The following is a 17684-nucleotide window of genomic DNA, read 5'->3' on the forward strand; positions in this document are numbered from 1 at the left end:
AACAGCTTTGAGATTGCGGTAGGATATCAGTTGATAAACATTTCTTACGCATAGGCAGGCTGAAGCTAAAATCAAGAAATTTATTATCAGAAATACCATTGTCAATAGAAGAGATGGAAGAGATATTGGCCCTTGATGTACAGAGCCATAGCTAACTGTTTTAGCATACAAAACAATTAATTCATCATATTAAGTTAGCATGAATGCAAAGCATAAAATTACACTCGAGAAACGGCTACGTTTGGTTATGTAAGTCAAATAATTGTATCTATAATACAATGATTGATATTGAGGACATCAAACACAGCTCTTTTCTGACTTGTTAAACTGACCCCTTTGTGTTACAACTGACTCCGGTGAGGTCTCCCCTAAACAAATAAACAAACAACATGTTCGTCTGTATTTTATCAGAATTTTTTTTTAAGGATAATTAGAATATTATTAAATGTTTAAATCAATAGCATAATGGATTTGTTTTCGTAGAATATTACAAAATAATTAAATATAATGAAAAATATATACTAATTAAACATAAAAAATTCAAATAAATAAACAAATACAAATGAAAGAGCCTACTATTAAAAACGAAATAATTTAATTTATTTTGAAGCACGACATTGAAACACCAATGACGTAAATGATGTGCGCCAGAGCCAGAGGAGGGTAGTATTGTTTACATGCGTCTGCTGGTGCCAGTCACATACAGTTAGCTATGGTCAGTCATATATTATCTGATGATAATCGAAAGGCCGTTTCAATCTTCTATATATTTTTCTTTTTTTCTAACATACATGCTCCCCGTTATCACAAATCTTACAACGTCGTTAAGGGACATAAAACAGACTGAACTCGGATGATTGTGCAGAGTCATATCAAAATGATCAATAGTTCGTGACAAAAACCTGATGGATGAGAAATGTGGATCGTTTGCCCTTTCAATCGGATTTTTGATTAAAAAATAAGGTATGAGCCCGTTATATCTTACGTTTAAGTAAATCATATGGATTATTACAATCCATAGGTTATGTATTTAACTTGGTAAGCGTACCCATTAAGCCCACCAAAATCTAAGTCTAGGTTTTTTTTCATAGATATTGACATGGTTTATAAGAAAAATTATTTGTTAAAATGCAAGATTAATCTCACATTTGAAAATGTATTTATTAGTTGATGTACATTTTAGAATATAAAATTAAGATATTTTATTAATAAAGTCAGAAGTCTGGCATGGGCTTAATTGGTACTTTGGCACCATTTAAGCCCGCATGTGCTCCAAATAAGCCCACATCATGATTGATTTATACAATATCATTTTTTTAATTTTTTTAAAATAAGTAAAACATTGATATATTTATTCAGTGACAGGGAAGCATTAAAAAAAGTAATTTTGCTAATGTTTGATTAGAGCCCTGGGTGTGATTGGTAGGTGTTAGTGACTGGGGGTCCAGGCCGGTGGTCTGGAGCCTTCAGTCGGCTTGACTCTGGAGCATCTCAGGAGCCAAGCCGAGTTGCGGATCCATACTCTTGGCTTTCAGGGGGTATTCTAGTGAGCCCCCCACACCGGGAGTATGGAGCCTTAAGTTGGCTTGATTCTGGAGTTATGTCTGGTCAAAGCTGGAACTTTGACCGAGTGTATCCTGGGAAGGAACCCAAGTTGGGATTCCAGACTCAGGGGTTAGGGGGGTCCACATATATATGGTTATGTATTTAACTTTATGTTACGGTCGGTTTTCCATTTTTATTTTATTAGACATGCAAGTATTTACGAATTACTCAACTGGCATCTAATTGTTTCTGCTTGAAAAATCTGCTTCCGATATAGATTTCAACTTATAGGCTATACCACTAAAGGAGTGTATCTTCAGCAGCCTGTTTCTATTTATTTATTAGGCTATATTTTAATTGCTTAAAAACGTAATGTTGTCATGTTTGCCATGCCATTTTTTTTTTTAACTTAGAGGCAACCAGAGTAAATAATTTTGCATTAATGGGCGTAAAGAACGTATCTTTTCAGATGAAGTTGTTTATTATAATGTGAATAACAGAAAGTGACGTCAGCTTCCCTTTATGCTCTTGCATGCGTTTCAGGTGATGTCGAGGCTAAACGTCACCCTGGAGGAGAAAGAGATGGAGAAGGAGAAGGATGAGGAGAAGGAGAAGAAGGAAGAGAGATGCCCTGCTGCTGCCACCGCCAATGAAACCCCACACTCCTTATCTCAGAGGTCTGTATGAAATATTTCAACTACATATAAAATTTTGATTGGTTTGCATGTGTAATTGTCATGCCTTTGCATGTTTGCACTTTCAATGTATTTATTTTCAAAGCACTTTATTTAAAAAACCAACAACACATTTGTTCTAAAGTGCTGTAAGGCTGGAATACACTTCGTGCCTTTTAAAACCTGAACAGATTTTAAATCACTAGGCGTAGGCATCATACACTTGCTTGACTTTGTAAATAGTTACAGATGAAAAACTGGGCATCATACACTCAACAACTGATGATCACACACTAGCAGACTTGCGAGTCGTTACAAACCCAGCAGACTCACGCAGAAACAAACTCATTTTGTGTTCTAAAGATATGACAACTCAAATCTGCAGACTGGCTATGACTTTCGGCTCGTCCAGACTGTAAATCAGCCTTTTGCTGTAAACTCTTGCATTGTGACATTTTGCCCCACAGACTGAATTTGGAACCGTCCGTCATGGCTTTGGACACGAGCCCCTCCCCGTCTAGTAATGGGGCAAACCTCCTGTCGTTGCCATGGGAGATAGTTACCCAGATCGCCTCACATCTCCCAGCGCAGTGTGTCATTGATGTGCTGCCACAGGTAATCCTTTCCACATTCAAGACACATTTACAAACCAAAATGGTCTTTTTCCCCCTATTCAAGCTTCTCTCAGTACACATGCATTTTGTTGGGCCTATTAGTTTTTGCTATTATGAATGCATTTATAAATATTAATAATAATATAATATTAGTACTTTTCAACATGTGACATGTTTCATTTTGTATGATGAACAACTGTTTTTGTGTTCAGATATCTCATAAGCTGTTGGGTTTAAAAGTTTGGGATCAGTAAGATTTGTAATGTTTTTAAAATAAGTCTCTTATTCTAACAAAAATACAGTAATATTATGCAATATTATTACAATTTAATTATACCATTTGAATATATTTTAAAATGTAATTTATTCCTGTGATCAAAGCTGAATTTTTAGCATCATTACTCCAGTCTTCAGTGTCACATGATCCTTCAGAAATCATTTTGATATGCTGATTTGATGCTCAAGAAACAATTATCATTATTATCAATGTTGAAAACAATTGTGCTGCTTGTTGAAATAGTATTTTTGTTGAAACTGTGATAAAAAAAATGTCCCCGTGATTCCTTAATGAATAGAAAGTTCAAAAGTATAATTCGTTTTGAACATAATAATTGTCTTTACTGCCACTTTTGATCAAATGTATGCATCCTTGCTGAATAAAAGTATTAATTTCTTTAAAAAAAAGCTTTTGAATGATAGTGTCTGTGCATCTCATTATCACGTATGCCTATTTTTCTACGTTCAGGTTTGTCAGACGCTGGGAAAGGTTGGCGAGGATCGCTTGATGTGGCAGCTGAGGGCTCAAAAACTCTCAGGTCCCAAAGCACTTTTCCCAGTCGGGCCAAAGGAGGATTTTGATTGGTCCCAGGCCTGCTTGGAAATGGAGCAGCTGATTGGCTGCTGGACAGGGCTGGAGAATCGGGGAGAGGGAGAGCGACAGGAAGAGGCGGTTGTCGGGGTGAACGGCGAAGTCCCGTCAGCTGAGAGGAACTTGGAAGAGATGCAGCTGGATGTTGATTTGAACGGTGCAGCGGAAGCAGGAGATGAAAACATGCAGGTTCAATCCCAGAATGCACCTGATAGTCTCAATCTGATCGAGTCGTCCAGCACTTCTTCACCATTGGAGCACATCATTCTTCCGTCCGGCCACATTGCGGATGTGAATTGTGTCCTCCTGCTGGGTGGAACAGGGGCGTTGTGCGCCTCCGGCTCTCGGGACCGAAACGTGAACCTCTGGGACCTTCGAGACGGCTCCAGAGGCACCTTAATGCACACTCTAGCGGGACGGGGTACCATTAGCACCCACCGGGGCTGGGTGTGGTGCCTGGCATCCAGCGGACCTCTGCTGGCGTCGGGCTCGTTCGACAGCACCGTGAGGCTCTGGGATCTTGAAGCCGGAGGAGCAGAACGGGGACTCATCCAGTGCAAAGCTGCCGTGTTGTGTCTGTCCTGCGAGAGGGACACGGTGCTGGCCGGGTCACATGATCAGAGACTGAACATCTTTGACACCCGAGGTGAGTCAAAGTTCAGCCCCTTTGTTTTCGTAATGCACATTCATGGTCTTATTGTGAATGATTTATTAGTTGCGATTGGGAATGAATCGCATATGAACAGTGCTATTTTAGTATTATTTATAAAGTATTTGTATTTATTTATTGATATTTTGAATTGGATTTTATTTTTATATATTTTAATTAATTCAAGTCACCTTTATTTATATAGCGCTTTATACAATACAGATTGTTTCAATGATAACAGGAAAATAGTTGTTCAGCTGAAGTCAGTTCAGCGTTTATTCAGTTCCGTTGTAAAGATTATCAATTATTAAATTAGTTAATTTTATCTATAAAGCAGCTTCGGAGAAAACAGTGATGCCATCGTCCAGCTCAGCTCAGTTCTCATTCAACACGTCAGTCAAATCAATAATATTGTTGAATATTAAGTAACTTATTTTTATTAGTTTTAATTGTAGTACTTCGACTTATTTATTTCAGCTTCATTAATTGCCATGGGAATATTTCTATATTTTAGGTTTTTCATTTAATATTTAGATTTTATTTTAGCTTTATTTCAGTAACCAACAATGATTTTGAATAGTTTTAGTTAACAATAACAACACTGCATGATGTAAATACATTTGTAATATTTATTTAAATTATTATTCATGCTTAAAACCCTGAATTTAGTGTTAAATGACTGTTGCAATGTTTAATCTGAAAATAAATTCATTTATTATAATATGTAGAGTGACCTAAAAAGTATTTGGACAACTTAAGCCACAATTAGAAATGGATAAATGTATTTGCATTATGTAAAAATAAATCAAAGCTTGTGCACTTTATAATCACAAATGACAGAATAGAAACTTTAATGAACTGGTAGTACGTTTCCATGAACCACTTCCTGTAAAATCAAACTACCATTCAAAAGTTTGGCGTCAGTAAGATTTTCCTTTTCCTCTTCATCTTTTATACTTTTATTCAGCAAAGATTGTCACTTTTATTCAGTGTGTGAAAAGTGACAGTTAAGACATTTATAAATGTTACAAAAAAAAAGTTTTTCCAATTTTCTGTTAATTAAAGAATTTTAGAATTTAGAATTTTACTGTAAAAGGTTACAGCACATATTTTAAGCAGTACAACCAGTTTCAACATTGATAATAATAATAATATGTTTCAAACTTTATTCAATAACGTAGACTCCTGTGAAGTCACTGTGATGTGATTGACACGTGCCCGTTGGTTGGATCTGTATTAGTTGGCAACTGTCATTTCTGTGACACAGCTGCAGATCCATTGGTCCAGAGTCTTCATCTCCACAGTGATGCTGTGTTGTGCCTGGTGTCGGATGACCAGTACATCTTATCAGGCAGTAAAGACAAAACCGTCGCTCTGTTCGACCGCAGGGCGGGGAAGCTCCTGCAGAAGGTTCAGGTATTAATGGAAGCTTGTTTTCGCCACAAAATAAAACATTTGAAAAGATAATTGCAACATTTTATCTCACAATTACGAGTTTACATCTTGCAATTCTGAATAAAGTCAGAATTGCGTAATATAAAGTCGCAATTACGTGTTATAAAGTCAGAATTGTGCGAAATAAACTCACAATTGTGACTTTTTTTCTCGCATATTGCGAGTTTATATCATGCAGTTCTGACATATTTTCTCAGAATTGTGAGATATAAACGCGCAATTGTATGAAGGCTCGTTTCTGCCACAGAATAAAACATTTTAAAAGATAATTGCAACTTTTTTATCTCACAATTGTGAGTTTACATCTTGCAATTCTGACTTTTTTTCTCTGAACTCCGAGATATAAAGTCAGAATTGTGAGAAATAAACTCACAATTCTGACTCTTTTTTTTTTTTCTTTTTTTTTTTGCAATTGCAATTTTATATCTCACAATTCTGACATCTTTTCTCAGAATTGTGAAATATAAACTCGCAATTGTATGGAAGCTTGTTTCCGCCACAGAATAAAACATTATAAAAGATAATTGCGACTTTTTATCTCACAATTGACCATTCGCAAAGACCCGCCCCCCCTTAGTTACTGTTGCTATGCCTGACAAGCTATATGCCGCTCTCACACACCATGTTCTCACGCAGTGAAAAACACATCGCGGAGCAGAGAGCACACTGGCAACGCGCTGACAGACAGGACAGACCAGGTTACTTTTGTAATTAAACATATTAAACAAAATCTCAACTTTCAAATTTGGTCATTTTTTAAAAAGAAATTGAAACAATAAATACAGTTTTGTGGCTCTTTAATGTGTCGTGACAGATCGCTGTAGAGCCTCAGTTAAAGCGGCTCGTGAACCGATCATCTCTTCCATCTAGTTCATTTATAGCATCAAATAAACATGAATGAACATCAGAAGGAATGTTGTTTTAACCGCGGAAAGGCGTCAGTACACTCCGCTTCTCAAGTTCAAATCCTCCAACGTTAATATACTAACTCTCCTGACTGCTTTGTCGGACAAAATGGCGGATGGCGAAGTATGATTGGTCAGATCGCCTGTCAATCAAGCTCCCTGCGAAGGGTCAATTGCGAGTTTACATCTTGCAAATTCTGACTTTATTTCTCTGAACTGCGAAATATATACATGCACTTGTGAGAAAAAAAGTCAGAATTGTGAGATGAAGTCACAATTACCTTTTTTATTTTTTATTCTGTGGCGGAAACAAGCTTCCAGATGTATTCACACACAAGCTTAACATAAAATGATAAATGATGACGCGCTCTACAAGCAGCTGTTTCAGTCTTGTTCCTCTGCATGTGTGCAGCTGAGCACCTACCTGTTGTCGCTGTGCCACAGCGGTCGTGAGGTGTGGGCCGGGGATAACCGAGGACTCGTGCACACCTTCTCCCTGCACAACAGCTGCCTGACGCCCATATCACACTTCAACATCCACCGCTCACTGGTCACAGGTGTTCACTCTTCTCCGGGCACTCTCTACACGTGCTCCTCTGACCGCACTATCAAGGTAAGGCATCCCACTGTTCAAAATGTGTCTTGTTGGCATTTATGTAAGGTTATCGGCAGCTCACGTCTTATTCTGTGCAGATCCACCTCCCATGCGCTCCACCACAGACGCTGTGCACCCTTCACCATCAGGCAGGAGTTAATGGGGTATGATGACTAATTTAACCAGGATTTTTCTCTATATTGATTAATTTTATAAAAAAAATGTTTTGGTACATTCCTTTCAAGCGGTCATATAGGTGGGCAGTTTGACCAAAACCATATATCTTAAACGTTTGGGCACATTAATACTTTTATTCAGCAAGGATGCATTAAATTGATCAAAAGTGACAGATCAATAAATGCTGTTCTTTTGAACTTTCTATTCATCAAATAATAAATAAAAAAAAAGTATGGTTTCCACAAAAAATATGAAGCAGCACAACTCTTTTCACAGTTTTTTTTAATTTATTTTAATCAAACAAATGCTGCCTTGGTGAGAATATGAGACTTCTTTCAAAAACATTTATTAAAAAAAACATGGTAATGCTATTTACCTCTAAATTATTATTCTTTTTTTTTTTTTTTTTATGGATATTTTCACATGTTTATTTCCTAAAAGAGAACATAAATAAGGGGCTGTTTACATGACACCGTTTTCAACTAAAATCCTAAAACTTTGTATGCGCTTTGGCCGTTTATTTACACGACAATGACGTTTTGGGGGCCTGAAAACGCAAACTTTTGAAAACGGTTCACATGCGTATCACGTGTTCAGTCTATAGGCGCGTAGTTTCTCTTTACAAAGTGACATTGCCAACTACTGGCCTGGCATGAATAATACAGAGTTTTAAATCGTTCTCGCAAAGGAAAAACTTTTTCAGTACATTGTTGTCGTGTAAACACACGAGTTGTGCAGTTATTCTGCATTGATATCATTTGGTAGTAATTTGCACCTCGATATTCAGATTTTGTCATTATTTTTCACGATATTCAGATTTCGTGATGTCATTATTTATTACATCACGGTAGATATGATCGGGCCTATTTTTGGATAATCCCGTGAATTAAGTATTTGTCTCATTATATTGGATTGTTTTTGGAATTTGATGGATGCAAACCATAATGTGATTATTCAAAACAAAGGAATGAATCATTGCACAATAAGCTTCACATTATGTCAAAAAGACTCAAAACACAAATGGATTATAAAGCTAATTGGATGAGCCACTTTCAAAGCCTTTATAACAGATATACCGTGGAATATGGTTGACTCATTTCTATATGTCATCTAATGTTAGAATGGAAGTGAATCTGAACCTTTATGTCTCGTAAATATTTCTGTTGGATTATACCACTATTCTTCTTATCTACCAGAAGTCTTTACTGCCATGCATAAATAAAGGCTCATCATTTTTCTGTTCGCAGTTAAGTGTTGAAGGAGGAACGCTGGCCATCGCTTCTGGTGACATGAATGTGGAGGTTTGGAGGCTCAGAGACTGAGAGTTTAAAAAGCATTTCAATGCAGGGAACAACATTCATGTGCTGCTTTTATTGGGGAAAAGATGAAAACCAATGTTTTATGTGTCTGATACATGTCTGTAGAAAAAAAAACTTGACATTCCCAGCTGTCCATGGTTCTCCGTGAAGAGGTCTGACTACGATAGCACACTAAACATTTCAGGAACACCACCTCTGTTTTCCTTACAACTATATTTGTTTGCTTGTGTGATCATTACTTGAAATTTCAACAAAATTGATGTTAACAACATAGTATAATGCAGTGCAGTTAAACTAGTACAAACAAGAATCATTATAAATCAGTTTTCAGTGTTTAGCTCCCTAGATGTGTAATACACAAACAAGGAAATCAGTTGCGATTCAATTTGTTTTTGTATACTTGTAAGTGCACTTAGACAAGTATACAGTGCACAGCTTAAAAACGAGGCACTGCGCTTTAAAATGAATGCACTGTCAGTGAACACTTTTAAGACCATAAAAAACAAATAAATAGACTCAATAATAATAAAAAAAGTCCATATTTATGAATTATTTATAATTGCAGACAATTATAAGACAGTGCTGTGATATTATTGCTCTGTGACTGACTGAATGTCCTGTGATCAAAATCTATTTTTTTGTTTGATTGCTTTTTTTTTCTTTTTTTTAAAGCTTTATAAATATATAATCCAGTTTGATTTGTCAAGGTGCCGTTTCAAGACTGCAAATAAAAAGTAAGATTGTTGATTACAGCAGCACGCATGTCTTCTTGTCTTTGAACGGGTTGGAGGACGCTGCGATCCCGGTGAGCAGTGGATCGGCTCTCCTGTGTTCCTGACAGTACTGGACAATCTGCTCTGCTGCTGCCGAAATCTGACACACACACACACACACACACACACACACACACACACACACACACACACACACACACACACACACACACACACACGTTGCATATCACAGACAGTTATATTATATTACATCATGTGATATTCAGTGTTGGGTTTAATGCATTACATCATGTCAAGTCATCTTCATTTATATAGCCTAGTGCTTTTAACAATGGAGATTGTTTCAAAGCTGCTTTACAGAGATAAACGTATAATTTAAGGTAACAGATTGTTTTGGCTTTATAGCGGTTCTTGAATAATGTTACTTTCCAGCTAAAGTTAGTTTTGATTGATTCAATTCCGTCGAAAGGATAATTTGTTATTAAATTAGGGGCCGCTAAGACGACACCGTTCTCTCTACACAGACTTTAGATCATGTGATATTCAGTGTTGGGTTTAATGCATTACGAGGTAATTCTTTACTGTAATTTAATTACTTTCCCTTGGAAAAATTAAAAGAGCAGTTTCATGAATTTCGGAATTTATTATTAATTTAATACGTAATGCAATCCTTTTTAGAGAGAGTAATAAGTACAGTAATCTAATTACAGTTACGCTGTTGAGGATGTAATTAGTAATGTAATTACTTACTTTTTTAGAGTAACTTACCCAACACTGATTATATTATACACTCTCAAAAGAACAACCACTCTAAATATGAACTGAAAATGAAGGATTAATATATACATACACACACACACTAAGGATTAAACGATAATTAACTAGACACATGAGGGCATACCAAAAACCACGGCAACTTGGAACTAACACTGCAAATCAAACAAGATCACTACTCAAATCCAAAATAGATGTTACTATATTATATTATATTATAAACTCTCTCTTTTTCCCTAATGTAAATTATTATTATTTTTTTTTTAATCTGAATAACCCTTTTCTACTGTAAAAAACCTTTGGTGCAATGCAAAACTTCATGAAACCATAGATGCCCATAAAGAACATTCATTTTTAAGTGTTTATTATATTATATTATATTATATTATAGTGCTTTGAAGATGTAATTTCAGCCAAATATACTCTAGAATGTAAGAAGTGTAGTAGTTTATATCATCATGGCGTGATGAACGCATCTCACCTTGATTCTCTGCAGTTCTGTCTCCAGTCTCAGCTGCTCCACGGTTCTCCTGGCCTGAAGAACGTTATTACTGCAGTATACGTCCATCACTGCTGCTCAACCTTGCACCACCTGGAAAGCATGTATATCTTTCTCTGAGCATAACATATATTATTTGAACTATCTATGAATGGATTATTCTGTCAGATAGATTATGGCCGAAGCTGTAATTTTACCTCAAGAGTCCATTTGGATTGTTGTGTAGAGCTCAAATGTTCTTGTTTCAGTGAGGAAGAGCCAGTGTCCAGTTTTTGAAGGCATTTATATCTCAGTGGGATGATGAACCCCTCCATCCTCCAACACACACACACACACACACACTCTGCTGGAAGCTTCAAAGGTCCTGTGATGTGGTTGAGTTCTGAGGTCACATCAACAGTGCCAGAAATGTCACGAAAGTTCAGTAGTATTTTGATTTCACTCTGGTCGTCATGAAACCTCTCTTAAATGTGTGTAACTGTGTGCACATAGCTTTATCCTCCTGATATGTATGAGAATATTAAATGTGAACGGTGTTTGTAGAATAGTGTGCTCCTATGAGCAATCAATTTGCGTAAATCAACTTCTCTGTAATTTGACATTTACGTAATCAATAAAAAATAGTGCATATTTCAAATGTCCAGATTGAAATGTTAGTTATATATAAAAGTTGTTATATTACATTAAGAATTCAGCAGTACTTCGTTTGTCACATACTATTTTTCGCCTACTAGTGGGCAAGTTTGTGATTTCGATGCAGTCACTTCGCGTTTTGCATTTATTTTGTACCGCTGCGCTTGCCGTAGTTTGGAACATGTGGCTGATCAAATGTGCGGTGTTGGTGTTGTGAGTGCGATCAGTGATAAACTACATTAACATACCGGGTGTTACATACTTAACCGCTGGGGTGAGTGTAACATTATTTTAGACATACAAATTAACAGAAACAAATATCATATTTATTTATATTCGCGTTATATAAAACGATCAATTATTGACCCGTTAAATTCAATGCTCTAGCACTGCAGGGGGCGAATGTAACGTTACCTTCAAACTGTTTTTAGTAGATAACATGTGCATGAGTTGTTGGAAAGTGCTGTGGTAGAATGTAAATTGTACCATGGTAGTCTTTGAAGCACCATATAAATGATTATTGTAGTGATTCAGTACTATGGTATATATCAGCGCATGATGTTATTAGCTTTACCCTGATGAAACTGTGTTGAGTTGTGTAATAATAGTGTGTGTAGAGTAATATTATAAGCTGTTTGTATGGTTGTGTGTCATTATCAGGCTGCTCGTCATGGCTCACCCGGCTCCCTCCGTGGCGAGGGACGCAGTGTTGAAGGAGAGCACCCCTCTCCCGCAGGACATGCTCCAGATTAAAGGCTATGACTTCAACCAGGGGGTGGATCATAAAGCCCTGCTGCAGTCCTTCCTCACCACGGGCTTCCAGGCCAGCAGCTTCGGCCAGGCCGTGCAGGAGATCAACAGGATGGTGTGTGTGTGTGTGTGTGTTTCTCTCAGACTGACTACTGCTGTTCTCCCTTCTCAAACACTTTATCCAACAACAACAACGACATCTAATATGCTGATTTGGCGTTTTTACGTAATAATATTATCAATTTCGAAAAACGTTATTGCTGGTTAATATTTTTTTGTGGAAACTGTGATGCACTACCATTCAGAAGTTTGGTGTTTGTTTTCAAACGAAAGAAAGAAATTAATATTTTTAGTCAGAAAGGATGAATTAAATTGATCAAAAGTGACAGTAAATGTATAATGTTACAAAAGATTTCGATATAAAATAAATGCTGTTCCTTTGAACTGTCTATTTATCAAATAATCCTGAAAAAAATGTATCACAGTTTTGACAAAAATATTTATGAAGGATCATTGTGACACTGAAGACTGGAGAAATGATGCTGAAAATTCAGCTTTGATCACAGGAATAAATTGCATATTAAAATATATTCGCATAGAAAACAGCTATTTAAAATTGTAATAATATTTCACAATATTGCTGTTTTCACTGCATTTTTGATCAAATAAATGCAGCCTTAGTGAGCATAACAGACTTCTGCATTGAGCATAAGAGAATATACTGTATGTATTTTAATAATATTTATTAAAGCTTTTCAAACCTATGGGAAATGGTTTATCTTATACAAAGACATTCAGAATAATAATAAACTTGCCTGAGTGTCCAAATACTTTTAGGGGGCCACTGTATATTCATATTTGAAGGTACATCAAATACTAATAGCTTATCAATGTGGTATAAATAACATTATTTAATCACTTAAAAAGTGTGACTTAATAAAAATAAATGTTAAAGTATTACAGAAACATGCAATTTGTTTGTGGCGCTTGTTTTATCAACTACAAATTGCTTTTGTAATTGAAAGGAGCGTTGTGTGATGTGGTATACTACCAGTGTCTGTTATCTCACATTGTAGCTCTTAAAATCAGTCGTGACTGCGAGTGTTTTTTCTTTCTCATGTCTGTGGTTGGAATAGATCGAGAAGAGACTGGAGCCGCTGGAGGACGAGATCGAGGGCTACGAGGATCAGACTCGTTCAGGATGCACTATTTTCCTGGGCTACACGTCAAACCTGATTAGCTCCGGTGTACGAGAGAGCATTCGCTACCTCGCTCAGCACAGGATGGTACGACCACACCAGTGAATAAGCACTATTACGCATTTTGTTCAGTGTTCACTATCTATTCTGTAGTTATGAAATTAAAAGAATCTATTTTATGTAGAAAAGTTAAAAAATCCAAGGCACTCTTCTTCAAAATGATTTTGAAAATTGTTTATTTTACTAGCTATTTCATAATAGAAAATGAAAAGACCCTGAAGAAGGCTGTTTGCGCCACTACGCGTGGGTTGCTTCTCCCTATGTCTTTTAATTTTCTATAGACCTTATGTAGCCCCGCCCCTTTTCACCGCTGCGCTCGTTGTCTTCTTCTGTCTTCCGGTCTTCACAGCGATGCTGCATATTTATGAATGAAAGGCTTGTTTCCCTGGCGCATAAGGTCTATATGAAATATGCAGTAAAATAAAGGCATTTTGAAGAACAGTGCCTTGGATTTTTTCTCTTTTCTACATTTATTTGAATTTCCGACCCCAAAGAGCACCTTCAAACATCTGACTGAACTCCCTGAGCACCCTGGACACTTTTTTTGACTTTCTAAAAGAATCTGTTTGATGTTGAATTATTTGATGTTTTTGTAGGTCGATGTGATCGTGAGCACAGCAGGAGGGATTGAAGAAGACTTTATCAAATGTTTAGGATCCACTTACCTTGGAGATTTCAGTCTAAAAGGCAAAGAGCTACGAGAGCAAGGCATTAATAGGTAAGTAAACGGTTCACGATTAGATCATTGTGGTGTTTATATGTAATTATTAATACATTTTAATTATACTTTATGTCATAGAATAGGTAATCTCCTGGTACCAAATGATAATTACTGTAAGTTTGAAGACTGGCTGATACCTATTCTGGACCAAATGGTGCTGGAACAAAAAACTGAGGTGAGTTTTTTCTTTTCCTTTTCTTTTCTTTTATTAAATTAGGTGGTTTAATGTTAAAAAAAAGCCTATTTTGGACCAATAATGCTGGAACAAAAGGTGAATTTAATTTGATATCATTTTATTTTTATTTTACGTTACTTTACTTTATTAAATTGTATGGTTAAATATTTGTAAAGATGCATCCTTTGGACCAAATGGTGCTAGAACTAAATATTATATTTTATTTGAGTGGTTAAATATTTGTTAAAAACTAAATTTTGACCAAATTATGCTGGAACAAAAAGGTGATTAATTTTTTTAAAATTTTATTCTTAAGTTGCGTTTGCCTTGCATATTGAAGTTGTTTTTGTAAGTGAGAATCTGCAATATTGTTAAATGTTTTTACGTCAGGGCACACACTGGACACCCTCCAAAATGATCCACAGACTTGGCAAAGAAATCAACAACCCAGAATCGGTGTACTACTGGGCCTATAAGGTAATGTTAGAATTGCAGTCACCTGTGTCAGTCCTTCCTCAGATGTAAATCTTACTGATTGGATGATTGTTTTTCAGAATGACATCCCAGTGTTTAGCCCCGCCCTCACTGACGGCTCATTGGGTGATATGATCTACTTCCACTCCTATAAGAACCCTGGACTAGTGCTTGACATTGTGGAGGGTGAGGCGCCCAAGATGTGATGTGAACGCAATCTGGAGATTATTTTACAAATCTCACTTTGTCATTTGATTTTGTGTACGTCAGATATTCGGAGGTTGAACAGCAAGGCCGTGTTCGCCAAGACCACAGGGATGATCATTCTCGGAGGAGGTCTCGTCAAGCATCACGTCTCCAACGCTAATCTCATGGTAATCATATGAGCCTCAAAAAGCACAATGGCTCATTCAAAATAAAACATCTCATCTGTTTTCCGTGTCTCTCAGAGGAATGGAGCGGATTTTGCTGTGTTTGTCAACACCGGGCAGGAGTTTGACGGCTCTGATTCCGGCGCCAGGCCCGACGAAGCCGTCTCTTGGGGGAAGATCCGCATGGATGCCACTCCTGTAAAGGTAAAGGTTCATATGTTGGCATGCACTTCAATCACATCTGCAATATCACAAACATGCAGCTATTACACGCGTCACGTATGCTGATCTGGTCAACTGTGCTGTTGTGTTTCTGTGCAGGTTTACGCTGACGCTTCTATAGTCTTTCCACTTTTAGTGGCTGAAACTTTTGCACACAACGCCAACAGGCTGATCAAGGACAAGAAGAGTGATTGATGGTGCTGTTCTCTTGAAAAACCTATTTAAACGCGATACCCCTCATCACTGTCTTCCTGTTAGCTTGTGTTTCTGTACAGATAGATTGAACGCTCAATTTAAAATCATAAAATCTTGGCTAATTGTTCATTTAAACAAGCGCAACCTCATTGTTTCTTTTGTATATGTCACGGTTTTCTGTCCTGTTAAATCATCACATCATAAAATATGTTCAAATGTTGTTTCTTTTTTTTAGTTCACTAGTTTTTATTTTATTCTGTAGTTAGATACAATGTCCGTTTTATTGCATTTCATCCCTCATTGTTCTTTGCAACATTGTGTGTGCTTCATTTTATCTGGAAGTTTCTCTTCATTTTCAGATTTGGAGAGTATATTTATTCCATAATCTACCGGTACATTACACAGTATTATAATGTAGCTGCTAGAATGCATGGACATGAATGAAGAGAAGTTGAAAGACATTAAATAATTTAAGAGAAATTCTGTGCATGTATTTATCTCTTTGAAAAATGAATGCATCTTTCTTGTTCTGCCACCAGAGGGCAGTTGTGATTCTCAGTCTACCTGTAATCCAACTGTCTCTCAATCCACTACTGTACATTTGTATTCACACGAGGCTCTTTTGATTTACTTCGCTTGGATGGGAGTGTATAAACAGTTTATGTAATTACAGTGAGAAACGGTAGAGATTTATACTGTTTTTAGCTGTTCTGTGGAGACCGGTAGTCGAGATGTTAGCGGCATGTATTCGCTCGGCTGGTGTAAGTGTGCAAATCAAGTGTTTCGACTTAAATGTCAATGACCTAATGAATGTCTTGGTTTTGTTAGCATAGTTTCAAATTCCGTTTTGCACATTTGAACTTTCAGCGATAAGCAATCTTGACCTAAATACTGCCTATCTGAAACCTGCATGCAAAGCCTGTCATTGTCTCATGTTTTCATTTCTTGGTTTCTTTCTATTTAGGACAGGTTGCTGTTTTTTTGGAAGTCCATTTTATAGGTGTACCTAAGTTGATGCGACATGAAACTGAAACTTGTTTTAATATCTATATTGTTTGACAGAATGGTTTTCATTTCATTTTCACAGTTATGCATTTAGCAAACGCTTTATTCCAAAGCGACACATTTCAAGACAGAATTCAATACAGGTCTGCCAACTTGAGTTCAGCTTGGAGTGACAATTATTGCTGCAGGGGAATTATGATTCATAAGCTTGAAATTCAATATGATTCATAATTTGGATATATGCATGAACATAATAGGCAACATATTTTTTCTGAAGGTGAAAAAATCTTTTTCTATACTAATGCTGTAAACTATACAGGGAATCGTGTTAATAAAGGTTAAAAATAAAAACTGTTTTGTATATAACTGCATATAAGACCATTTTTAATTATACAAGAGTAAAACATATATATATAGTGGGAGGTTTTTTTCACAAAATGCTCTCTAGACAGCATATTTCTTGTTATCTATATGCAGGGTTCGTACAGATACTGCAAAATGAAATTCAAGGACTACAATCAGAGATCTCACTTAACAAACAATATCTTTATTATCTTTCAAAGTCTAAATAAGGTAAATGGATAAAATCATTACTATGACAAAAATATTCTTATTCAAACTGATTTTTTTCTCTCTCAATATACGATTAATTTTTCTCCTGAAGAACGAAAGCTGTAACATATACTTGGATATTTATATGAGCAATTTAGCATGAAAAGATTGTTTCATCAGTCAAATCAAGCACTAATTTCACATATTGTCTTTCAATAATTCAAGCACTTTTCACATATGTGGCTGTTTTCAAGGGTTTTCCAGGACTTCAATTTTAAAAAGTCAAATTCAAGCACCTTGTACAAACCATGTGTATGTCACCGGTCCTACTTGACCCAATCCGAGCAGGATTCGAACCGCTGTCTGGCGTGGGAGGCGGGTGGCCAACAAGGACGCTAAAAAACGGAGGTCTTACTGGCCTACGTCTGTCACATAGACCTAATAAATGTATGGACACAGAATGGCTTTTCTGAGGTGAATATAACGTTACATGACATTGTTTAAAAGCTGTTTTATTGA

The 17684-nt window shown here is 36.5% G+C and overlaps 3 protein-coding genes across 3 annotated transcripts; 2 read left to right on the top strand and 1 right to left on the bottom strand.

Moving 5' to 3' along the window:
* Positions 1–606: 606 nt before the first annotated feature.
* fbxw9 (F-box and WD repeat domain containing 9) lies at positions 607–9558 on the top strand. Its single transcript, XM_079632682.1, has 8 exons — positions 607–963; positions 2089–2222; positions 2687–2834; positions 3579–4347; positions 5618–5766; positions 7123–7323; positions 7404–7469; positions 8730–9558. The coding sequence occupies exons 2-8, from the start codon at positions 2092–2094 to the stop codon at positions 8802–8804; spliced, it is 1539 nt and encodes a 512-aa protein (XP_079488808.1). The 5' UTR covers positions 607–963; positions 2089–2091; the 3' UTR covers positions 8805–9558.
* On the bottom strand, positions 9423–11135 carry gng14 (G protein subunit gamma 14). Its single transcript, XM_079632704.1, has 3 exons — positions 11006–11135; positions 10791–10901; positions 9423–9674 (listed from the first exon to the last, which is right to left on the bottom strand). The coding sequence occupies exons 2-3, from the start codon at positions 10875–10877 to the stop codon at positions 9549–9551; spliced, it is 213 nt and encodes a 70-aa protein (XP_079488830.1). The 5' UTR covers positions 10878–10901; positions 11006–11135; the 3' UTR covers positions 9423–9548.
* Positions 11136–11561: 426 nt separating this feature from the next.
* Positions 11562–16992, top strand: dhps (deoxyhypusine synthase). Its single transcript, XM_079632695.1, has 10 exons — positions 11562–11715; positions 12102–12306; positions 13328–13477; positions 14047–14168; positions 14250–14346; positions 14737–14823; positions 14901–15006; positions 15091–15194; positions 15270–15395; positions 15513–16992. Exons 2-10 carry the CDS (start codon positions 12112–12114, stop codon positions 15606–15608), a joined length of 1083 nt encoding a protein of 360 aa, XP_079488821.1. The 5' UTR covers positions 11562–11715; positions 12102–12111; the 3' UTR covers positions 15609–16992.
* The last annotated feature ends 692 nt before the right edge of the window (positions 16993–17684 follow it).

The sequence above is a fragment of the Phoxinus phoxinus genome, assembly GCF_949152265.1.
Source record: "Phoxinus phoxinus genome assembly, chromosome: 1".
NCBI classification, from domain to species: domain Eukaryota; kingdom Metazoa; phylum Chordata; class Actinopteri; order Cypriniformes; family Leuciscidae; genus Phoxinus; species Phoxinus phoxinus.